The sequence below is a fragment of the Eulemur rufifrons genome, chromosome 4, assembly GCF_041146395.1.
Source record: "Eulemur rufifrons isolate Redbay chromosome 4, OSU_ERuf_1, whole genome shotgun sequence".
Classification (NCBI taxonomy): Eukaryota; Metazoa; Chordata; class Mammalia; order Primates; family Lemuridae; genus Eulemur; species Eulemur rufifrons.
Window position 1 is genome coordinate 44,811,828 of NC_090986.1, and position 26,859 is coordinate 44,838,686.

Genomic DNA, 26,859 nt, shown 5'->3' on the forward strand with positions numbered 1-26,859 from the left:
GAATGAAGAGTCAGGCACCTGAGCCTACTTCTCTGAGAGCAGAATATTTAGGCCATTGCATGATGGAGGCATATGCAGGTCTGGAATTGGGCACTAGCGAGCTTCTCCAGAAAGTGGGATCAGCGTGTGCAAAGACTGACTTGAAAGAAGGACTGAGGTAGTCCACTGAAGGAAATGAAAGAAGGGAGCACAGACAGCAAAGGGGAGCAGGAGGAACTGATGATTCTACACAGGTGGCCGAGAAACTGACCGCAAAGAGCCTTGACCACCATGCAAAGCACTGGACTTGATCCCAAGCACAGGCATTGTGTGTCATCATCAGATCTCCATTTTAATAAAATTATGTTGACTACTCCACGAATAATAAGAGATTGGAGGTAGGGAAAGTACAAGCTATTAAGAGTGTATTGCAACACTCTAAGGAAGAAAAGATGGAAGCTTGCTCTGGTTGGAGAGGGCAGTGGAAAGGGAGAAAATTCGCTGAATTTCAAAGATATTAAAGGATTGAAATAGAGAACTCATCAAACAGCCAGGTGAATTAGTTGAACTAAAACCAGCAACTGTTGTGTATGTCATAGCTTCCTTCCTGCCCTCATAAAACTGGGCTAAAAATAGAATATTAAAAAGTATTGTAGTAAAGGCAACAACATGTGCACACGTATGTGTATGTAAGACACATACACATCTTTTGGATTGTATCAGAAATATAAATCTGGGAAAAACTGTCAAATGTAAAAATAAAAGAGTACTATACATATGATCAAATATTAAATCATTTTATAAATAATAAAATTATACAAAGTATTTTTAAAAGTGAACTGCTAACACTGTCCCCTTAGGACAAATATGATTGTCCTAGCTGAGGGGGTTATGCCAGGCTACAGATATCCTGCAGGAATCACGGCTAGGCCATGACTTTACTTATTAAGGAGCTGGAATGTATAGTATGCCTAGTTTTTACTAAACATGACATGGCTTTCTTCACATGGTTTACATTATTTAATCCTTACATTTTTTTCCTTTGGGATTACAATGGTTTTACAGATGAAGAAACCATACTGAAAAATATGTGATGGTTTGTCCAAGGCCATGTCATGCATAGTTATGTTTTATGCTACTTTATTTGATTTGGATCTGTATGATACTAGCCATCAAATCTCCAGTTGTAGGATTATCTTTATTATTTGGACACTACAAACAAGATTTGCCTGCAACGTAAATCAAATCCAAAGCCCTTGAAGTGTCATAAATGGGAGATGGGTCAGCATCAGGCAACCAAGGGAAGGGACAAATGGGATGTTCACATTGGTGACAAGGCAAAATTGAGGAAAAAGATTTGCTGGGAAACACAAAGAGACTTTTAAGAGAACAGGAAAGAAAATGTTCTAAAACATCTTTGAAGGAAATGAGTAATTGGGGAGAAAATTCAATCATAGGAAGATGAGAGAATCAGTTCAAGTTGGGACTTAAAAGGCAATGAATGTTCAGATCAAACCCAGATGGATTCTTTGAGTTTATATCAGTGCCTTTTAAGGGGCAGTTAGCAGTTTTTCATGCACAGATCCGATGTGAAGGCCTCGTTGCGTTGGGGTGAAGGTTGTCAGGGCCTCATTGGTCTGATCTGAAGGAAAGGTGAAGTCTTCTTCTAAGTCCTAAAAAAATAGCAGAGATTTCCACGAAAAAAGACTTTCTTATAATTCTGTGGGCTGTAACTTACTTGCTGTAATAAGTAGAAGTGATGATTAGTAGGGAGGGAAAGGAGGAGAGTGGTGCTCAGTCTCTAATCCACCAGCTGGGAATGGAAATAAATCACACAGATAAATTCAAACGGCTGGAGTGCTGCAGTCGGAAATCCTAAAGCAGCCATAGCAAAAAGAATATTTGTGTGTGGGAGGAGGTATATATCTTATCATACACTGTTAAAGTTTTAGAATTAGGAGAGATTATTCATATATTCCAGTGTCTGTCATTTTGCAGACGAGGGATGCCAGGCTGAAGTGAATTGTCTTGGTAGAAGTTCACACAGTTAAGGAAGACAAACCATCCCCCTGCTCAGACACCTCTGCTTGCTATCCCTCTTTATAAATGTATCAAAATAGCATGCCCTTAACAATCTGATTTTCCAAGATCTTGTCTCAAATTCTATTTCTAATCTCATGTCTATGTCTCCCTCATGCTCTCTGGATGAACAGAGATGAGTGGTTCTGTACAAACTTCATGGCATAGTGGTTAGAAGTATCAACTCTGGGACTGGAATGTGCTGTTTTAAATCCTAGACCACGATTTCCTAATCTGTAAAGTAAGCATAATGGTAAGATCAATCACATAGGGTTATTAAGATGATTAAACTAGTTTTATGTTACTTAAATCAGCACTTAATTTAATAACTAGAAGCAAAGTATTAGCTTTTGTTATATTTTATTTTATATCTGAACACCTTGAACACTGGCAATACCAAGCTGAGTAGCAACACGTGGTCTGTGCTGTTGAGTAGTTCACAGTCTAGTGACGAAAACAGATGTACAAACAGACATTCCCAGTGCAACATAGCGCATGCTATAATAGAAGCACAGATATAAACATGGTCCAGGGAGAAGAGTAGACAAGGTGTCAATGCAGCTGGGGGCCCATGCTTGGGGTAAGACTCCTAAACACAAGTATCATTTTGCTGGAGGACATAAAGTCAGGGAAGTGAGTTGTGGGGCAAGAACATTCCAGAACAAGGGAATGGAATATGGGGAAGCACAGGCTTGAAGAGGCAGGGCACGCATGGATAATGGTGGCATGTTCGAGGTAGCTGGTGTTTGACATAACAATGAAGACACTGGGTGACGAGGTAGGTTTATACTTAGTGGAAGGCCTTGTGGATTAAGCTAGCAATTCAGATTTCTCACTCCATTTAAGCAGCTGTAGGGTATTTGGAGCAGGGAATGACATATTCAGATTGGTTTCTTTGAGAGTTAATTGTGGCTGCATTTCCACCACTATCCTTCTATGTATGAATTATGTTTCTGCTAACATTTAATTTGGGATTTTAGAGCGCAGTCTCTCCCTTATATCACTGTTGTTTCGTTGGCTAGTTGGGAATGAATGTATGTTATCAGAATGTTGCATAAAGGAATCAGATACTCTAATATATGTTTGTGTGTGTTATATAAAGGACACGAACTATTACATGAAAAATCGGAATTTAAATTACCTCATTTTTAATTTATTCTTTTAAGGTCTGACAGCAGCAGCTGCAGCAGCTGCCGCTGCTACCAATGCAGCTATTGCCGAAGCAATGAAGGTGAAAAAAATCAAATTAGAAGCTATGAGCAACTATCATGCCAGTAATAACCAACATGGAGCAGATTCTGAAAATGGGGACATGAATTCAAGTGTTGGTGAGTTTTATTTTCACTGAAACTTTTTGTGATCACTTTGCTACTTAATTATAGGACTTAACTTTTCCAGAACCAAACTGTCGGCTATCCATGCTAAAAGTTGGTATTTTTGCTTTGAAACAGTATAAATTTTGAACATACCATTTTGCTTTTCTAATAACATGCACTTTAAATGAATAATCAACATTATTTTTTATTATAGGATCAACTTTATGGCTGCAATTTCTACTATAAGCATTCAATTAACATCTTTCATAATATAAATAAGTATTAATCATCAGAATTCTAAAATATTGAGTATAGTTAAGACAGAAAAATTTGTACAAATGAAACCATACATTTTTTATTCTTTTAATGCATTTGTTATCAAGTCAGAAATTTACTATCATGAGCAGCAAAACATATAGGCTTAATCTTTTCATATGCTGCCAAGAATAAGGATTATGTTGATACTAATTATTTCTATGCGTAACCATTATCAATGTTTCTCTCATTTAAAAAATACAACTTTAATTTTCTCGATTTTTTTTCCTTCCTGCTCTTTGAAGAAAGAGAGATGAAAAGTTAACTGTTGTGTTCAAACTGAAAGAAACAGTTTTATCTTTGCCGAATATCTATTTGGGTAATTTGTTTTGTCAAACACAACTTCAAATGTGAGTTAATTTTTTTATAGTGAAATCTTTAACATCTAGGTTTTGGTGTGGTAAAACATTTTATTCTGCTGCTATCCTGTATTATTTCTGTTTAAAATGCAGAAACCGTGTTCAAAATATAATTTAACAAGAGAAATTTAGATATTGCAAGATGTGCACAAGATACTATATCCAACATATGTTTATGGCTGTTCAATTCTCTTACATGCAGCATTTTAGCAGATTATTTCTTAAGTTAATCAGCAGCTCTCTACTTGCGTCCATTAAGACATAGTTAAGGGTATACGAAGGAATACTATGGATTTTAGTAATAATCATATTCACAAGTTTCCTGGAAACATACACTAGACATGGATATTAGAGTTGGAAGTAATTTTGAAGAAGATACACAAAATACCACTGTTTCAGTGATGGTGAAGGGCAACTTTGAGTGTAAAAAGGGGAAAAATAGAACTTTACAGCAGAAGTAAATAAGGGAAACTAATAAGGACCAACAGCAATGGGTTTGAAAGGAGAGTATGTGGTGGTGGAAATTCTTAGAAAGATGAAAATACATGGAGGAAAACCAAAAAAGAGATGGCTCTAAAACTGAAAAGGACTTAGGAAAATATCAGTGTTTGCATTTGTAAATCCTCCTGGGGGAAGACAGGGAGGGAAAAAGATTGTTTATGTTATCGTTTACACATATAAGTTTAGACTTTTAAAAATTAAAACAGTATTGAAGCAAAATGAAAGAATTATAATTTTGGTTTTAGAACTACTAAGTATACATTACTTTAAAATAAAACCCTTTTGTTTTGGCATATAAAATAGGGCAATATTGGGCACTTTTAAAAACAAGTAATTAGCCACTGTAAATCATAGCTGTGGTTCCAAAACATAATCTGGATTGTTTCCAAATTTTTGAAGCGTAAACTAATGCAGGCTGTTCTTGGTGTTGTGAGGAGGGATTCTTAAAATAGGCAATTTAATAACATTTAACTCAAAACATTAAAACATGGTACCTCTATTTGAATTTTCCCAAGCAGTAGAGCAGAAGTTGACTTAGGAGAAACTAACAGGCATAAGATAAGGAGAACATGGGTCATAATTAAGTATAGACATATATTTAATATTTGATAGTGTGTAATAACATTGGTCTACTGACCATATTGTAGCTTACTTTAATTATTTTGGTACATAGGCTATCATAATGGCTTAAAAAAGAAACAATTTGAATTTTCTTTTGTATCTTAGTTGGAAGAAATGACTTTTTTTTTATTAAGGTGTTTAGTTGGTATTTTTTACTGTTTTTTAGTTTTGATACCATCCAATGCCAACTTGAACCAAATGCAGAAATTTACTTGAATTTTCCCAAAAGGTCTTAATACTTTGGAATTGTGTTAACATTGGTGCCATTAGATATCTTTAACTGACTGAGGCCAAAAAAAAAATGTTATTATTGCCATTTTCATTCTATTCTCACATGCTACTGACCTCTAAGAATTTTTGATTTATGATGATATCCTTCCTGAGCACCCCGCATCCAGGTATTTATCTAGAGATCAAGGAAAGTGGGTTTGGCAAGAAATGAGGTAGGGTGGGGAGGGCAGAGAGCAATGATGAAGGTGGGGGTTGTGCGTTCACGGATCAAAGCAATTGCTTAATTGTGGTTTTATATGGCCCCAGTCTTCTCTGGTTCTGAGGACAACGCCGGCGTCTTGGTAAGTGTTCAACAATTACTTGCTCTGTGCCTTTAAAAAGTTATGTAAACTTTCTGAGCCTAAAGATCCACATCTGGAAAATGGCATAAATAATAGTATCTGCGTGGTGAGAATTAAAATATTTGTCAAGTGTTTATTACATTATTACAATGTCTGCTTATCACATTGTTTGGTCACCAGTAAGATTAGTAGTTTTGGTATTGTTTTTGCTAGTATGATTATTAGTTCTCCGAAATCGTCTTCCTGAAAATTACATTTTTTCTCTCTATATTGCCATCAACTGCTTCCTCTTCATTTTTCCTTTTCCAAGTCTTATTGGTTAAGCTGCAGGCCTGTGAAGCAATTTTAGGGCAGCTCTTACATCACTTCATTTGGATTTTGTTTTACATTTGATTTTAGCTCATTCTAGGAATACAAAATAGCCACAATACATGCCTAGCACTCAGGGGGCATCCAGTCTGTGAGTGAGAGGGCAAAGTAAGCAGGCAGGATGTGCCGGATCCTCCCGGATAATCAGTTACCCTGAAGTGGTTAGGAAATGGTGTTGAAGCATATGAATTCTAGAAGGAATCCCAAGAATCTCCAAGGCTTGTATTTCAGAATACACACTGCTCTCATGAATCTATCAATTGGCTCTTAGAAGTAGTGAAACCCTTCAGAGAGGTGCTCCTTAAGTGATGTATTGTTGCTACTCAGTCTTGCCCAAATCCAGTGACATTTTTGAAGCCAATACAGGGCTCTTTTTTCCCCCTGTACTCATATGGCTCACAAGTTCTGTCAAACATTTTAGGCTTTCCTTTGTAAGAGCAGTGATTTTTTTTCCCCTTAGCTATAAATAAATCCTACAGCTCCAGAAAATAGATTTTGTTTTTGCTTGGTTTGGTTTGATTTGGCTTGGTGAGGCAATAGAATAATTTTTCTATAGATGACCGTTTCCAGTTTGTAATATGAATCTTAAAAATTAACCAGAAAATGTGTTTAAAGAAATGTTTGAGTCTGACGAATAATTATTTTATTTCCCAGTTTTCCATGGTAACCTTGAGCTCACATCTTTCCAACAGAATGATCACTTTGGAAGAAGTGAGGACCTCAGGATAGAGCTGAGTGAGGCATCAGCACACTGAGTAAAATATATGGCCATGTCGCCATTCTCCCTCATCCACAATCAATTGGATTCTTTTAGTTTAATATTTACTTGCTAAGATGAGATGCTAGTCTGCATGGTGATAAACAGTCTGCTCCTGGCATCTGAAGGTGACCTGTCAGTTCATATGGACAAATCTCCTGCTTACTGAAATGTACAAAATAAATCATTAAAGCAGGCAGGTGCTCATTCCCAGATTTAAATCACCATAGATTTATGATTTGAATTAATGCTTCATTTGACCATAGAAATAGATGCTGAGACAAATGATATGCACTGGTTGGGGTTTCCATACTGTAGCCATCCTGATATTGATTACTGAGATGTCTTTGCAATCTCTTGTTTATATCAAGTACTATCTTGTGACAGGTTGGCTGATATGAGCTACATTGCAGATAAGAAGGAAAAATGTCCTGGATTCTTTTTAGTGGCAACACTATCCACAACATACAGGCTAGATAAATTGCTATTTTTTTGCTTTAAAGACTGATCTACATAACCAGCTTAAAAATGCTGCTTGAAAATTGGGACTAGGATATTGCAAAGGCAAAATTTAAAACCGGTGAACCCAAGGTCAATTTGATAGTATCTATAGCTATGTTTTTATGTGTTTATCTTTTTTTTGGCATTATGCACGCTAGTGAGGATACTAAATTAATCATAATCAGTTTAATCTAAATAAAGGAAACTTAATTTTACTTCTAGTTTTTAAATGCTGTATAAATATTTACATAGTGAGCATCTCTTAATAGTTTCTATGTTATTTAAATACTTACTAAACCTAGTATCTTACTCCCTCCACTAATGACAACAAAGGAAATAACTCTTTAAAGATAAATACATTGAATATTTTTCCCAAGTGCAAAATTTTGTGGACTCAAACTTGCCAAGAGGCAGGAAAGACTGCATTTTTACTTCTGTTAACATTTTATTTATGGAAAACACTATGTATACAGTTTAAAAAATACTCGGAGGATTTAAGAGGGACCTTTGCCACTGGCTAATATCTGACTCATAGAACTGGTAAACAGCTATCAACAATAGTAGATTGCTTGCTTAGTAGGAAATGAGTTCATATCTATTCAAAATGTGATCTCAAAACAGATGTCCCAAGAAAATCTCATTGTTTAAACTATAGTCATAACCCCCTAATGGCTGTTATTTCTTTAAGGAAGTGAAGCAGTCTTAAGAATTCAGTATTTTCTCTTTCTGAATGTTGTGGAACATAGGCAAGTGTAACAAATGCAGTGTTCTACAAATCTGAACACATTTCACATGCTCGAAACATGTGACTCTTTCATTTTCTCAAACTTGCCATAGTTACAAGGGTGTCGAAGTTTCAATTAAAAATAAGGACCTGGGTTTGTTTTTCAATAGTATTTCTCACTCCTTACTTCTTCTGTTCCTCAACCACCCAAACAAAACAAACAAATATATGAAGAAGAAGAAGAAGAAGAAAAAAAAAAAAAAAGCCAAACAGATAAAGAGATAACATTATCTTCTTCAGCTCACCATCGCCTTATCTTTTTTTTTTTTTATTTTAACCGTTCCTGCAGAAATAGAATAGTTTACGCTGGAGTCATTTCCTTTCTTTTAACACACGTGTCTATTTGGAAGGAAAAAATTAATTTTATGATTTCAGGAAAAAGTCTTGGAGACCTTGAGGAAGCAAATGAAAGGAAACCGAGAACGCAGGCCACCAAGCAGAGCCCTGCAGTTGCACATTGGATTCTCTGCCTTGGCAATGTTAATGAACCTCAAATCCTTCCTATAATTAGATGAGGGAATTGCTTATATTTTCAAACAGATGATGCTGCTATAATGAAACGATTGACAGGGAATTTAAGAGTGTCTACAGTAGTCATTTGGTTTCTGTTATAAAAAAAAAAGTTTAAAAAGAAGATTGGCTTTAGACATAGGTCCTGAGAGAGGTAGTAATTTACATAGCATGCTATGACAGGTGTCTTTGTATAGTAAGGAAATAAAATGGAAGACTAGAGAAATGATGGGCAGGTATAGCAATTTTTGGGGGAGGGGGTGTCCTATGCTTATTCTGCTTAGGTTCTTTAAAAGGGGCCGAGACTCAAGAGATGGATCCGGATTGAGTGCACAGCTGTAACTGCTGATGAGCTAATTGCTCCTTATCTCTCAGCCCCATTCATCTTCATTTTTTACCAATTACTGAGAATTATCTGTGTTCTCAGTTGGATATGAGAGTTAATCCTTTTTGGTTAAGCTGGCAGTACTGTGAGCAGATTCCAAATCGGAGGGTGAAAAAGCCAAAGCAAGCTTGCTCTAAAAATGTCTCCAGTTCAATTACAGTATCAGTGATTCATAAGAAATTTACTATTGTTTAACAGATTAAATGTGGAAAGTTTTTTTTTTTTTTTTAACTTGAATGTTTTTCTACCTAACAATGATTTTTAAGATCCTTCTTCCTGCCTGATGAGTAAAATTTAACTATATTAACAGCCAGAGTCTTGTAAACACGGAAACACACAAGACTACTCTAAAAGTCCAAAAAGATTCTGACACATGAAATAAGAAATATTTTGGAACTGATAGCTGTCAATGTGTATATAAACACTTTTAATTGATGCTTTTGTTCTCTGTGGCTTTACATATGGTCAGGAAATTATGTCCAAATATAAACCTTTTCACAAATGTCACATTAGTGGAACGTTAATGGAAGACCACATAAGCATCTCTTAAAAGTGTAGGAACTGCCATGGTTTGTAATTCAATTGGTTGTGAATAGGCCATATGGTTAGCATCATTCGCTATGCAAAAGATGTCTTCATATTCTGACATTTCACACAAAATTACTTACCCCAACAATAAAGGACAAAAAGTACTAAGCTATTTCACCAGTTTTAATGTGTTTGTAAATATTTAACATCTCTGGCATTTTTCTTCATTAAGTATTTTTAATAAGATAGTCTAATGTGAAAATATAAAGAATAAACAGCTAATTTAATGCAAAATTATCAAAAATTGTTATGTAAAATTTGAATACCTTATAGCATGACCAACATAAGTTCTTCCATCCACAAACAGATGGGGGAGGGCAGACAGCAAAATAGAAGTCAGAAGATTTACCTTCTAGTAATAATGTAGCTAATAAATAACTTAGCTACTTAGATAAGTCTGTAAACTACTCAGCTTTCCTATTTAATAAAAAAGGAGCTGGATGCCCGATTTCCCTCTTGGCTATAAAATGTTTTATTTTTGAAAACTCAGTAGAAGGTAAAGGGCAAGAAGGTATTTTTTACGTTGGTTTCTAAAATATAAACCAAACAAGAAACAACTTAAATGCCCCAAAACAAGGTATCATTAAGTATATTGTAATACATATATTTACATATTGTATAATCATCGTATATGATGGATAAAGGTGGACAATATTTATTTTTAATATAAGAAAAATAATGATACCACATTTTCTACCTTAGTACTATATATCCTTTCATTAGAGTTTGGAAGAAACTGGGCAAAAGTTAACATTGTTATTATGGAAAAATTATGAGTATTAAAAAATGTATAGCCTAAAACTAGATTATTTTAAAGTGGCACAAGTGTGTTAATAATGTAGCATTTTATGAAGCTCTTTTTCATTATTTTATAGACATTAGATGGCACCTTTTTGCATTTTCTTTAATAACTTATTTTTGATCTTCATTGTTTATGTGAAAAAATAGAAACACTACTGATCACAACAGGTGACTATTTAGAGGAAAATATATATCTATATTAAAAATAACATTCTTTCACTTTAAAATATTTGATTATATATTCCTAAATTCATTCCCATATGTTAATAAAGTCATTAGAGTATGATTACCAACATGTATTAGTTTCCTATATGAACTATTTAATGTATGATGTAGAGAAGCAGAATGCAGAGGATATTTTCATTTTTTTATGCAGTGGCTGTTCCATTTCCTGCTGACTTTTCTTTTTTTATCTGTATGGACAGTTGGAGGACATGATTAGAAAATATTATGCAATGTTTTGTTTGGTTTCAATATTGTTTACTCTAATGACTGGGTAATGAAGTAAATCTGATAATTCAAGCATATCATATTAAGAAATATAAATTAAATGATTTTATTTGATGCCATATCCTTGTGTAATCATACAACATAAGGAAATATAGCATGTATCCAAATGAATATGTTATATGGTAGACTCCATGACATTCTAGGATATTGAGTGCATTTTCATCAAGAAAAGTCCTAAAGGGGTCATTATCAACCTACGTAAACATGCTACAATGTTTATGTAAACTTCAAAAATAAAGTGGGAGCAAATATTTAATATAAAATATCATCAGGTCATATGCAATTCTTTTAAGATCAAAGATTTCTTATTTTATTCATTAATATGATCCTCCATTATTTTATTTGTTTTATATTTTAACTTCATATGACTGATAAATGATTAAAATAATTCCTCAACTTAGTATTCTATAAAATATAATGCTTGATGATATATATTTTAAAACATCTCATGGTGTCCTGCTATTAGAAAATGTATTTTCTGAGATGTTACTAAGGTGTTCATGGTCCAACATTGCTGAGTGTACACATACAAGTTTCTAACTCTGAGCCCAAGGCACCTGTCACCAGACCTCATTGTGTGAGTGTGATTCTTCTCTAAATTGTCCAGATATTCCAAAATTGTACAAAGCCATTTGTATGAATCATGACATGTCAAATTGAATACAAAATAGTACAACTAAATGATAATAAATAAATAATATAGTAGTTGACATAAATGTCCAAAAATGTCAAGTTGCTTAAGATGAAGTAATGTGGCATATGTAGCTTTTCATGCTCTTGATGTCCTATTCTCCCAAAATGAACCCAGATAATTTAGAAGATAGGAAAGAATGGAGGATTTAAATATGGGAGGATTTAAATATGGTTTTCTTTAACAGCAGGTCATAATGGAAACACAGACCCTTACATTCAGTGCTGAGAGAATTACCAGTTTGATAATGATTAGGAATGTTGTTATTAAAACAGTATGTGCAGTTCATTTTCAACAGTTTTGAATTAGAGTCTGCACTAATGAAACGGATACGGTTTCCTTCACAAAGGGCAGATCTGTTAGTTAATATCGCTGCAGCAGTGCCTCGCAGACCATGCCTTTAGCTCTATTTGTATTTCACAGCATGATAAGCAAAGAGTGTTGATTTTCAAGGATCCTGCTGATGAAAGGTAATGGCATTATTACATCTTTATCTCAAAAGCAGAACTGAGTGGTAAATGATTTTTTTTTCTGTGTTGCACAAAAGATTTCTTGGTTAGAAAGCCTTTTTTATTTCTTTACATCGTTTTAGTCTTGGAAATGATATGTTATTATTTAATGTCTGCACAGCAAGCTTGAAAGCACCTAATAGCGAATGGATTGGAAGTGAAGTACCTCCTGCTCACAGATATGGATCTTCTCAGTCACACGCTGTACCAGCTGTCATCCCAGCCATACTGCTGTGATTTAATTAGTCTGTTTATGTCCTTTCTAATAATATTTCCATCTCTATGAAAGGGCAAATGCGACAGGGACTTTTTCCCTTTCTGGTTCTGGAGACTGAAGAATGTGGCCTACATCTGATATGTGGGGATGCAAGATTGAATCACCATTCCTGTCACTTCAAGCTGTTGATAAATTGTTCAGCCAAGAAGTGTACTTACTTCCTTGGGGTCATTTGTAGGCTGGGAGTAATAATCTGCATAGAGACAAAGAAAAAAGGATATGTATATATTTTTTTATGTGTGTGTGTGTGTGTGTGTCTATATGTATGTGTATGTGTCTCAGGTAACATACGTTATATATACACATCTATACATATATGTGTGTTTTAAAGTTAAAACAATTTATAAGAAAATATGAACTCTGCAGTTTTATCCACCCTGTGCATGTCTTTATGGCTCGTATTTAACTCTTTCTATTCATTGAGTTCATATAAAATTGCAATATTTCAAGAATTATCAGAAAAGTTTTCCATTTTTCTAAGTGAAAATTTAAAAAACAAGTAATTCGTCTGGGATTTTACCTATACAGCAGTATAGATTTGAATTTCTGGGGGGAAAAAAAATCTCAGTTTTATACAAGATATTAACTTTTAGGATATCTGGGGAAAGACAACATTACCATCTTCATAAAATATTTAATAATTACATTTTTACTTAGATTTGTTTTCCAGAAAGTAAAAAGGATAGCTTATGTTTGAAACAATCACCCTACACAGTCAAAATTATGTAAGTATGCATAAATTAATAAACAAATGTAAAAGTGATATGAAATTCTTTAATATAGTGTGGTGGTTAATAATTTATACTCAGACACTTTGTCATTTGAATGACAAGACTACTTCAAAATCTAGTGGCCGTTAGGAACATTCTTACTTCTATCTTAGGATTCTATGATCACATAATGTTTTAGGAGACACAGATCCATATCATAGAACTTATGGAAAAGAAAAGAGATTTCTGAAATTAATTTTAATTAGTTTTAATTCCATTCATATTTCTCTTTGAAAAAGTCTATATCATTAATAATCTGTTCATCGGTTTTATGTGTTTTAGTCTCCTCTTTAGAAATAGTTTTTCTTTATCTCTATAATTTAAATGCTAAAATTATTTGTCACAGGGACTTCTAGATTATCTTGCTTTTGCTTGTTTGTATTTTTCTATTTTGTGCTCTCTCTTGCTTCACATTTGGATATGCCAAATGCATTTTTGGAGAGGTGGTTATTAAAACAATGAGTCTATCAGATAATATGATACCAATATTCATTTCATGTAAAAATATCAAGGTTAAAAAATGCTAATTTTATCAAGGTGGTCACATTGTTTTATAAATGATTTCCTTTAACAATCTAAATCTCAGCTTCCTAGGGTTACCAGTTTTAATGCAAACAGGCTCATATTTACTTTCTTCTGGTTCTTAAATATACTTGCCACTGTCCAAAATTGTGCCTATATTAAGAGAAAGGTCATATTCTGGAATATTTTAAAATACATATTTCAAAATAAACATCAAGATTATAAAATTTCTTATTTCTATTAGTACATAATGGCCCTGTTTTCAGTCGTTTAGATTCCTTTTCTTGATAATATATAACTTAGCAATTACATAATTTAGTTAGAAACACACACATACATACACACACACAACTGAATTCCTACATATCAGCTTCCAATACTCTCAGTAACTTAGAACAAATATAAACTAAATTTACCACTAAATATGTTTATTTTCATATTTTCTTAATTATTTTATTTTAGAATAATGTAGGCGTATTTATTTGACTATCTTTCCACTGAAGTGAAATTTCACTGTTTCTCTGCATTTATTACACAGTGGAACCTAAACAGTGGTGATTAAGTTATCTTGACATGAACCATTTTGATGCTTTGAAAAAACTCACCACGAAGCATTTGATGGTATTTTTTATTAATTGGATAAATGAATTGTGAGATGTGTGATTGCATGATGATGTACTCATTTAGTTGTTGCTTTTTGCTTTTACTAATCTCTGTCATATTGGATTTATAAATGGAACGAAGTGACCTTTGAAACTGTGATGGAAATGAAGAGATAAACACAACTTGAAAGGACAAACCAATTAATATCAATGTGTTTGTTACACATACATGAGGAATTTTAATCTTTTGCTCTCTACAGTAAATTTGTGTTCATTTGTTGAGTAAGAGAGCAGACATTTCGATAGTTACATATTTTAATCTCACTTTTCCTAAAATAGAATTTTATATGGCATCATGTATATGTAACACACAGTTAGGTTATTTTTAGTACATAAAAAGTTGTTGGCACTACCTTTAAAAGGTTTCAAAATATCCTCTTCTAAAAAAAACCATTTAGTTATGCATTCATACGTAAGAAAACATATATGCATATAAAATATTCAAGTATATTCATATTATGCATTTTTAAAATAAAGACATTGTAATCTTGATTATAGTAAACTTTTGAACAGATCTTGGTTTTGTAAATTTAAATTCATGATTGATTCTCTGCCATTGCCCATAGAATACTTTCTAAAAATCCTGATTCAGGAATCATAAATAAAGCATTTATTATTTTAACCTGTTGACCTATAATGTTAAAAAATATTTTTCAAAATCAATAAATATACTTGAGCATGCTTTTAAAATAAAACCCGAGCAGCCATTTATATTTCCTTCTAGCCTCAGTGCTTTCTGCCTTTGCCTTCCTCATTTTTTTATCTGATTGGGTTTACTTTCTTTAAAAAAGTAAACCAATTCTGCTGTGGTGTGAATTTTAGTACACTTGTACATTTTATTCCCTTTAATAGCTTAATTATAGAATATAATCAATTTAATATACAGGTTTTGAAATATTGCCATTGATGCACAACAAGGAAAAAAGTAATACAAGCTTGACATTTTAAAACACTAGCATTGAAAGACTTTCACTTCTAATTGATTTTTAAAAGAGTTCCCTGGAAAAGTGAGCTCAGAATGTTTATAAGGGCTTTGGCAACATTCCAAAATGTTTACCACAAAGTGTAACTCAGCAGTTTTTGAGTTCTATCAACTAAGAACGATGTGTCCCATAATTGGCTTAATTCATGTTGATATTGAACCCCCGCCCACTCCCCTAGACATCATCTTTTTAAAGACATAAATTCTCAAAATGATTACTTCAGAATAAGAAGTGTTTTTATTTTTGCCAATCAGGGAGAAATTCTTAGCAAGAAAGTTCTGGATGAGCAAAGAGTATATCTTTTATATGTTCTGAAATTATGTATTTTCTCTCCTCTCCTCTGTATAATCTATTGGCCTTCAAAACTTTGTTTAGTAAAGCTGACAAAAAGATAATGCATTTAAGATATTTTAATATCGTAGTTCCTTTATAGTTTATCATCGGTGTGAAAAACTTCCTCAGACAGATAAAAACTTAATGGATATGACATCCATTCTATTTGTAACAAGTGAGCATACCAAAATATAAGTAACATTGACCATGGCAATTATTTTAAAAGGCTACTGCTGAGTATTTCAGGAAAAATGATTCTGTTGACTAGTTGTTTGTCAGTTCCTGTACGTTTTTTTATTGATTGCTTTTGAATATATAGCCCCATGATTGATGCCAAACCTACTTCCTGTGAGTAAAAAGAGATCAATTTACACAGAAAATAAATATACAAGCTTTATTTAGATCTCTACTTTCTAATATTAATTTTGTAGTGCAGTGTTTCTTTGAAACAAGTCATAGAGTAGTTGGAAACTTTGTAACCATTTTATTCTTCAGCATCTTTGGTTATTCTGTGTGATTTTTCTCAGATGTGATGCAGCACAATAATGTGATATTTCAACGTATGATCAGCTAGAATGAATCATTTATTTGTAAGCATTTCTTTTTGAGATGAAGACTATAGCATAATTGTATAACATCTACTTATTCCTCCAGGAATCTAGAGTGATTTGTGGTTTGAAATTTCTGTATCATAAACTCATGCAGTGCAGGCAGTATTACATTTAGTCAATAACTAGGGATTCTGATTAGTTGGATATAAATCACTAATGTTGAGAAATAAAGATGACAAAAACAATGAATAAAAGAGAAAAGAATTGATAAAAACAGGTAAGGAAGTCATCCAGTAGACAATATTGCCTAATTTGTCAAAAGAATCCATTACCCAATGCAAGTTGTTTCTGAGAAATAGATTTGCATGACGATGTTGTCCTTCAACATCAAATTTACTTTTTTTTTCAAAAATTGTACCCCAAAACTATAGTAGAAGCAAATATTAAATGTCATCATTCTCTCACTCTCTTTGTATCTATTACACATATGCCTACTTTTACACTATTAGGAACCCAATGCCCTATTTTTTTTCTCATTTAGATTGAAACAAAACAAACCAAAAATCTCTACACATAATGCAGCTGGTTATAATTTTCATTTCCTTATGCCACAAAATAGTGTCTCAATATGGTTATATTTGACCCCAAATTCCAAGATGCATACATACCTAATCTTCACACCTCCAGATTTCCACCCATGTGCCGATTGATTTCCTTTTCTGGTAATCCTCATACTGCTCCAAATATATCGGCACTCTATATTTGCTGTTGTCCCCCCAGATGAGTCTTTTGGGGGGTAAGGAGAGAAAGAGAAGTCAAGTAAATGAAAATCGGAAGACAACAGTGCCTTGCCGTTCAGAATTAAGATCATACAATCTGATGCCTCACTGCTTGGATATACCCCGTGGCTCTCTTTTTTACTACTGTTATGACATTTAAAAAGTTTTTTTTTTTTTTAATTTTTATAGATTTAGGGGGTACAGTGCAATTTTGTTACATGGATATGTTGTGTAGTGGTGAGGTCTGGGCTTTTAGTGGACCCGTCACCTGAACAGTGTGCATTGTACCCATTAGGTAATTTTTCCTATCTCACCCCTCTCCCACCTTTGGTGTTTCCAATGTCCATTTTTCCACTGTATATGACCATGAATTCCCATAGCTCGGTTCCCACATATAAGTGAGAACATGTGGTATTTGGTTTTCCATTTCTGATTTACTTCATTTAGGATAATGGCCTCCAGTTCCATCCAAGTTGCTGCAAAAGACATTATTTCATTCGTTCTTATGGCTGAGTAGTATTCCATGGTGAGTGTGTGTGTGTGTGTGTGTGTGTCTGTGTCTGTGTCTGTGTATAGACCACATTTTCTTTTCCCACTCTTCCATCATTTGATTGACATTTAGGCTGATTCTCTATCTTTGCTATTGTAAATAATACTGTGATAAACACAGAGGTGCAGGTATCTCCTTGATATATGACTTATTTTCCTTTGGGTGGATCCTCAGTAGTGGGATTGCTGGAGTGAATGGTAGATCTAATTTTAGTTTTTTGGGAAATCTCCATACTACTTTCCATGGAGGTTGTACTAATTTACATTCTCACCAACACTGTATAAGCATTCGTTTATCACCACATCTGCACCAATATCTATGATTTTTAAATTTTTAATAGAGGACATTCTGACTGGAATAAGGTAGTATCACACTGTGTTTTTAATCTTCATTTCTCTAATGATTACTGATGTTGAGCATTTTCTTATATGTTCATGTCATTTGCCAACTTTAATGGGGCTATTTTTTTTTTTTTTTTTTGGCGTGTGTGTGTGATTTTTTTTTTCGTTCTTGACTTAGCTTCTCTGAGTCTCTGTTCTCTCATCAATATCATAGATATAATCATTTAAAATATTCCATAGAGCTCTTTGGGGATTATTTGGGTTAAATTCGTTCTCAGAACACTGACACGTTGTCAGGACTGTACTAAAATTTCTTCAGTAGGAAATAAAGGTAAAATAATAAAGGTACACACATTCATGTAATTTTTTCTAAAAAGCTGAGACTCTCCAGTATCCCCAGTGTCTCAATATTAGTTGAAAGCATACGTAATACTGCCTCCTCTACATGTCCTCAACATTCCTTACTTAATCAGGATCTTCACTAGTTGATCCTGATTTAATATTTATTTAAAGGGTGTCTTATTGATTATTTGCTATACTCTGAGCTTAGTGTCAAGCTCAGGAGATGTGCTACTAGATTCCAGTTACATTGCTACACTGTTCAAAAGCACACCTGCACAGAAAGAGGAAAGCTGTCAGTTACTTCATTTGCACATTTTTTTTTTTAGAAATCAATAATCAGCCAGTAAACTTTTAATTGAAAAGTTTTGTCCCATTTTATATTATCAGACAAAATACGTACTCCAACTCTAAAAACAGACATTACTTTATTCAGTGCACATAAGACTTCCTTTAATTAGCCCTTAATAAGCTTGGTTTAACTGGGATTTAAAGAACGGTGGTCATTAACATTAGCCAGATTAAGACTGTGTTAATTACTATTGATAGATAAAATAATGTCTAAAAATGGTTTAAATTATTCCTATACTTATGAATGGAAAGGAAGTTTGAAGTTTTTAAATGGGTTGTATTTTGTTTATACTTTTACATTGAATATTGACATCTTTACATGTAGACACACAACAATAGAACGTATAATTTCATGATTTAAGTTCTACAGCCTTAGGTTTTCCATGAATAAGGGATAATCTTAAAATGTAATTTTGGATAATTTCATAAGATTTATGTACGGAAAGTTTTACACTTTCATGATTTATATCGTGATTTTAGTTAGAAACCAGTAAATATTTTAATTATATATTATGTTCAGAAGACTTACTTGTTTTTAATAACTGATAGATCCAAATGATTTCTTGTATCTTGAGAGTATTTTGTTACAATTATAGCATTTTTATGTTAATGTTTTCTTAACGTTTCCCCTTAGTCTTGGTATTTATTTTTCCAGTTGTATGTGGGGTTAATAGTAACTGAAATTTAGCTAATTTTTTCCCTATGCATCATTTCTTGGGCATTATATCAAATGAAGCTATTTCTCAGGATTCTTTAGTTTCTGTGTCCCCCATCCCCACATCCATTCTCTTGAAACTTCTCCTGCAGAATACAAATATTTACGGATTTAATGTTACTGAAAGCAGGTCTACCATCCATGAGTTCTGAATTGAAAAAACCAATGGAATTCTAGTTTTCATGCTACATAAAACTCTGCAATCCCATGATTAAATTCTATAGATAATGTTCATATTATACCCTCCCTGTAAATGATTTAGACTACTTCTTTCTATTTAAAGATCCATGACAAGAATTTTAGTATAGTTCCAGGAAAAATAAATTTTAAATAAATACAACCTATACCCCTGCATGGACTCTAACTTTGGTCAGTCTTTTCTAAACTCATTATATAGCAACAACTTTTTTGCTTTTTTTAAACTTAGATGCTCAATCTAGAAAATTAGGAATCATCCTTGACATGTTCCTCTTCCCCTGTCTTGCATCACTTTCATATGTAATCTGTTTATTCTTCCTCTGAAACATATCTGGGATTCATTTTCCTTTTTCCACTGCATCCATTCCCAATGTGGTCACCCACGTTATCAGCACTTCCTGCCTGGGCCACCGAAACACCCTTAATTAGTCTTCCTGTTCTCACTCTTTGCCTTGTATAATCCTCTTGCCTTATAATAGCTATGGTGATGATGGTAACTCATAAATCAGTTCATAAGTTTTGCCTTTTAAAAAAACCTTCAATGGCTTTTAATTTCAATGGAATAAAATTCAACTTCTTTAACATGGCCTGAAAAGACCCTGTGTAGTATGGAATGCACCTCACTTCCTGTCTCAAAACTCTTTTGGGTTACTCTTCCCCTGTTCATTCTTCCCACCTTTCAAACATACTACATTCTTTCTTGCCCTGGGTCTTCTTAAAAACTGGCCAGTGGCGCTCTCTTCTCTTTGTTCTTGATTTTCCGAACTCCCACTCATTTTCTAGTCTCTGCTTAAATGTCCTTCATTGAATGCTAAAATTAGATTAGTTCTCCTAATCTGCTCTTGACTTCCTTCATTCCATATCACCCTGTTCTTTCTGTAGCACTTTGCAGAATTTATAATAAATATCTTTATTTGCAAATTATTTGCTTCCTGACCATTCTCCTCCATGAGACCATCAGCTTGCTGAGGGCAGAGTGGGCCTGGCCACCTTGCCTGGCAAATATTACCAGTCCATGGTTATTCAGCAAGTGCTCCTGCATAGACGCTTAATGCATGAGTGCTCATTTAAGCAGTAATGTCTCTTTACATATTAGCCTTCCTACTGAAGTTTCTTTCTTTCTTTTTTTTTTTTGAGACAGAGTCTTGCTTTGTTGCCTTGGCTAGAGTGAGTGCTGTGGCATCAGCCTAGCTCACAGCAACCTCAAACTCCTGGGCTTAAGCGATCCTACTGCCTCAGTCTCCCGAGTAGCTGGGACTACAGGCATGCGCCGCCATGCCCAAATATTTTTTTTTCTATATATATTTTAGTTGGCCAGATAATTTCTTTCTATTTTTAGTAGAGACAGGGTCTCGCTCTTGCTCAGGCTGGTCTTGAACTCCTGACCTCGAGCGATCCACCTACCTCCCAGAGTGCTAGGATTACGGGCGTGAGCCACCGTGCCCGGCCGAAGTTTCTTTCTTTCTTCATGGAATTCTTTTATTTCCTTACCAAAGAGAATATTTCCTTCATTTCAAGCTGCCTCTTGTTCAATGTCAGCATTCTGGAGTTTTACAATGTAAGGTTTTTATTCTCATTTTCTTGTAGAGTGGATATCTACATCTACTTATTCTTTTCATTTAATCTGAGACATAAAATGTTAATATTGTTGGCATTTCCATTTTACAGATGAGTAAATTGAATCTCAGAAAAGATAATTTCTTGCCTGACATTATGTGACTTTTAAGGTAGAGTGAAGACAGGATCTGCTGTTTGGCCTCTTACACTTTAGTGTTTATTCCCAGTTATTAAAATAGAGAAAAGAAGTTTCATTCTTTTTAAAGAATATTAAACTAGCTATCTAGGAACTTCAGTTTCAGTTTAGTTTTGCCAGTACCCATCTTGGCTAGTTTGATGATATAATGTAAACTTTATGTATCTTGCTTTACTAAATTTGATTAATTGCAGGGTTTGGAATTAAAAGTTTCAATTTTTATAGTTCAATGACTATATATTGTAGTATAACACAATTAAATGGTATCTTTAAGTCACTCAAATCAACCTTCATATTTGGAGTGAGGAGGTAGGATGTTACTACAGCTTCAGGAGCACAATATATAAAGCAATTTAGATTTCTGTGGACATAATTCATAACACTATAGAGAATGTGAAAATAAAATTTGAGTCAGTATCCTACCAACTTTATTGTTTTTCACTTTCTATTTTTCCCCTTGCTCAACAAATTGCCCTAATAATATAACAACAAAAAATATCTTTTGTGATCCTATATCCTTGTTTAATATCTATTTTTTTATCCATCCTGTTATGTTTGTCCCTCAAATAATATGTATTTTCTATATCTAAGCTGTTTTACATGGTGTGTTCCTTGGATTATACTATAAACCCTTTGTGGCAGGGACCTTGTCTTTTTATATGCTCTATAAAACACCATGCATACCTAGGGAATTTTATGAATAATAATAAAAAGGAGGCAAAAAAAGCTTTCATCAGCAGTGTTTTATTTTGCATGTGAATTTAGAGATGAATTCATGCTATTGTCCATATTTCTGGAGAAACAGCTGCTTATATTACAAAAGTTGACTATGAAGAAAGCATGTAATATTAAATCTGAAAATTTACATTGCTGGTATAGAAAAAATAAATGAAGCAATACAATTTGCTTTTTCCTGTCCATTGTAAAAATATTGCCAAGTCTGGCATGTGGTTCATAAAATCAAACATTTTCTAACACAGCTGTGCATGTGGAAATGAAATACTGCAGGTATAAGAAACCACCTGTTTGCCAGAACAGGAGTTTCAAAAAAGATAAACAGCAGAATTTTATACGAATCCCTGTTGACGATCTATTCTGCTATTAATACTAAAACCTTAGCACTTGTTCTTCAAACAGGTGTTTTGCATGTGAGTTGAAGGCTGAATAAGTCCATAGATGATTCACTAATAAACACCATTGGTTTTTATATTCAGCACACAAGATGACATTGAATAAAACTGTCAAAAATAATTTTGCAACCAATTCGGTTTCAAAAGCCAAAATTGTAATAAACCACAAATACCTGTTTACTCCAAATGCTCTCTCTCCCTCCTTTATCTTAGTTGCAAAACTCCCATGAACTTGACAGTGTTCTCCCTTGATGAAGAGAAAGTCTGAAATACGCCATAAATCATACTGAGCTACCAGAGAAATTCAAATTGCTGTAAGCGCAAGTGCCCAGGGACCGCTTATGCACTGCCTGAGCCGTAATGCAACGTTCACAATGAGATCATTGCATCATAATCTCATTCTGACTGTGATTTGCTTTGTGTGCAGGGGGCACAAATGTCAGAGAGAGAGAGAAGAGCGATTGTCAGGTTAGATTTCTCTTCTGTTTTACATTAAACAGATGATCAGAAGAACACATCAGCCAGTATCAAATATTTCAGAATTAAAAACTTCTCCAAAGATTTTTCTGCACAAGGCATTTCTTGGCAGGTATAATCCAGGAAGACTTAACACCAGAAGTTCTAGGGATAGTTGAGAGACCTTTTAAAATATTTTTTCTTGTTTACTAAGTGTTATCAAGTAAGTAAACTATTCATGCCCTAATACCAAGCTTAATGGAGATGTCTTTCAAACAAACAAACAAACAAACAAAAACCTAAGAATATTTTTAACCAATGTAAAAAATTCATAGTTGGAAAAATTTTTACAATATTATAATTATAGCCAATCTAAATGTCTTTGTGTTATGTTAGTATATTGAATTTTCACCAGTGCATATTGTATTTGGTGATGTATATGTACATGTATGTTTCTGAGATTTACATGGTTGTTCTCACTTTAAGATTTATGCTGGACAACTATGAGGTGCTTTGTAGTTTGTTCTCATAGATACTAGTGTGAAATTACTAAACACAAAGACAGTTTTTCCCACCCCTTTAATTCCTAGAAGAAGGGGTGTAAACTTGGCCTTTAGTACAGTAGTCATTATCATCATCACTTTCACATGCAGGACAGTAGAATTCTGTCCAGTGAAGTAAAATATAATCTTAGCATATGATTTTGTTCTATGACACATACAAATATGCCTGCCTTGTTGGCTACTTCTTATTTAATATAAGATCAGATAAGCATTATCTTCTAATTTTACTTAATGGTTAAAACAGGTTGACGGAACCTAACTATAATGCTGCCCAAATGCTATCTTTTCCACTTGGAATTGCTTGGAAGACAGTCAAGTCAACTGTAAACAAGAACATTTTTTTTTTTCTTCTATGAGTGTAGTTTGTCTCTTAATTTTATTTTATGATTTTATATCTCATCTTAATGAATTGGCCAAACTTTGAGAACAAAGTTGAATATTGGGTTCTTGTTTTTGGATTTATGGAGATGTGTATTATTTCTCCCTTATGTGTGATGTTCTTTGAGGGTTTCTGGAAGTGTATTTATGAAGATGAGAATGTTTCCTTCTGTTATAACATACTATTAAGAAAGAGTTTTTAATAATATACCATTTTGCATTTATCAATATAAAAGTCAACTTGTGAATGCTTCAACTTGCTAGCTAGTTGTGTTTATTAGAACAAATAGCTAATATTACATAAGTCTATTTCATTCAGTATTCAATCTAGTCTAAAGGAGCATGGCTTCTTATTTATGATATATATACAGGACCAGGAAAACATCAACATAAATCCATACCTATATATAATTGTGAAGCACACACATGTATGTATGTTTATATGTATGAACTAAAATGCAATGAAGACCTGCTATGGTGACAAAAAGTAAGGTCACCTTCCATACCAGTGATATGGATGATGAGGATTTTTTTTCAATTTTTTAGCCTCTATAGATCTCAGTCAAGGCCTGGACACATAATAATTTACTGCATATTATTTGATCCATCACATTATTAGTGGTATAGAATAAGCTTTATTATAGTATTGCTGTTATTGATACATATGTATGTATATAGTACATATATAAGTACATATATATTATAAAATGCTACTTGCTTTAAAAAACAGTTATTTTTCTCCTTTCAAGGCTTAAAACAAAGCAAAATAAAAAAAAAAAAAACCCAAATCTCCATTCTTGCATCTTTTGTCTATTTATGTGTATATTGGAGTTCCTGTTATATCATATCCTCCTCAGTTACACATGTTTTCATAAGTTCAGATACAGCTATCTTTATATCCTCAAGCTTGGCCTGTGTATCTCATGTTACTTACTCAGGAAATTCACTGTGGCCCGTGTATCTAAAGTTTGCAAAAACTCTTATTCTCCAGTTGGCACAGATCACTAAATAATTATTATAAAAAATAGAATGAATTTGACACACTCAAACCCATGCATCTTCCTTTTGAAATGCCACTAAACTTCAGTCCTTATTAATTCAAGAATAATTTAGTTTTAGATTTAATTACAAGTGAACAGGTATAGCATAGTTCTCATTTGTATTATCATTCACTGTTGCACTTACCTGAGACATTTTTAAAAAATGGCATTTTAATTTATTTATATTTGAGAACTTGAGAGTCAAGTTTATTTTCAAGAATTTCCCAATAGCTATATGGTAATAAATGCCACCTAGAAGTCTAGCATGGAGTTAAAGTGTCATCAGGGTGGCACTGTAGTCTAGTAAGTTCAGAAACCCTGAGTTTGCACCCTTGCTCTTTTGCATACCTCTTGTGTTCTTAACAAGACAGCATACCCATTTTCTTGTTTGTAAGGTGGGCATAAGAATTTCTTGTTATAGAAGAAATACATTTTAATGTGTATTAAATTCTTTTGTAAACAAATTTGTTTATATCAGTGGTAGGTGTTATTACATGCATGATTTAAATATACAACCATAATATCAACTGATTATATTGTTCAGGAAAATATTTTCCTGGTGTGTATGTATAAGTTGTTTGCAAGTGACTCACTTGTCAATTCAGAATTATCTCTCTTAAGCATAAATTCATGAGAATATATAGCTTACCCACAAAGTAAACTGTAATCTCTATTAAAATATATCACTTCTAATCTTCATCTTGCCCATTAATCTGGAAATTATTATAGAGTGTCATGATGATCAGTTAATACTTACCACTGAATAGTTCTGGGCATCAGAGTCTTCATTCCTAAACTGAGGGAACAAATGCAGTAATTTTCAAAATTTCTCATCGTTTGAAAATTCTTTTATCTTTTATGAGCCCTGTCTCTTTGAAACGAGGACATCTAACATGCAGTCTAAATTTTGTTGGTATCTTTCAATTTATCATGTTTTAACTACTCTCCACAAGGCACTAGCCTTGAAATAAGAACATATGTGCTACTGCTGATGAAAATCTTTGTATATCCTCAGTGAAATAAGTTTACCGTAACGTAGTGGTCACTTTCATCAGGAGTATTTTTCCTGGTACTATTAAAACACAGATAACCAAACTTCTAAGAGACAAATCTTATTCTCATTTAGTGATCATTGGAGTTAAACCTGGCTTTTAAAGTCTAGCCTATTTTAGCACAATAGTTTTTACACACTTTCTTTTTTCCATGTAACATTGATATCAGAAATGCATTTATTAATATCTGAGGCACTTTGAAAAACAAATTTAGAATTGTCACATGGCTTAGTAACTGTACAACCTAACTCTCTTATATTCAGATCATAGCATATAAGGTGTAATGTTTTTTACAAAACGATAATGAGTCTGTACACTTGAATTTAAAATTGGAATTTTTAATACCAAATAGAAGAAATGCAAAGTAAGGATTAAATTATCATATTGTAAAAAAGTTATGCAGGTGAACAATTTGTTATTAGAAGTATAAAGTATAGTCTGAATAAATCTATGAAAAGCTCTTTTTTAAGTGCAATTACTTCCTGTAATGTGTAATTTTTCCTGTCCCTTATGTTTATTTTAATTTTAATATGAAAGAAATGATCATCCCATTTTCTTTGAAAATGGTATAAAGGTAAAACCACAAACCTCTTGAAAGAATTCCTTTGTTCCCAATCACATGAGTGTTGTTGGAACAAAATTTTGCCACCTGCCAGAGGCTTTAAAAACTAAATCAAAAGGCTCACTGCTTCAAAATACTGAAGCTAAAGGTAGGCTTCTGGATGAAATGTAATGACGAGATCATTCTCATCGTACATTTATTATTATACAGCAGAATTGATGGATCTTTTGCTACCTTTCACTACAGAATAATTCATAAATGTAAATGAAAATATTTAAATCATGATTCTCTTGTTTTACCTAAAAAAATAGAATTGGGGTTCTAACATTTAGGGTGTCTCACTATGTTAGTATTAAAACTTCCCAAATGAAAAAGAGAGGAAAAAAGGTGATGTATTTCTCACACTA

General features: G+C 33.3%; 1 protein-coding gene across 4 annotated transcripts in view; it reads left to right on the forward strand.

Annotated features, from left to right (window-relative positions):
* Nucleotides 1–26,859, forward strand: part of DACH1 (dachshund family transcription factor 1) — a 405,982-nt gene that overhangs the window by 215,021 nt on the left and 164,102 nt on the right. For 3 of the 4 annotated variants that reach the window (XM_069467164.1, XM_069467165.1, XM_069467166.1), the window contains exon 3: nt 3,225–3,386. The exons of the other annotated variant lie outside the window; for it this stretch is intronic. In XM_069467164.1, coding sequence (XP_069323265.1) covers nt 3,225–3,386 — 162 coding nt within the window. The remainder of the gene's footprint in view (nt 1–3,224; nt 3,387–26,859) is intronic. 4 annotated transcript variants of the gene reach the window in all.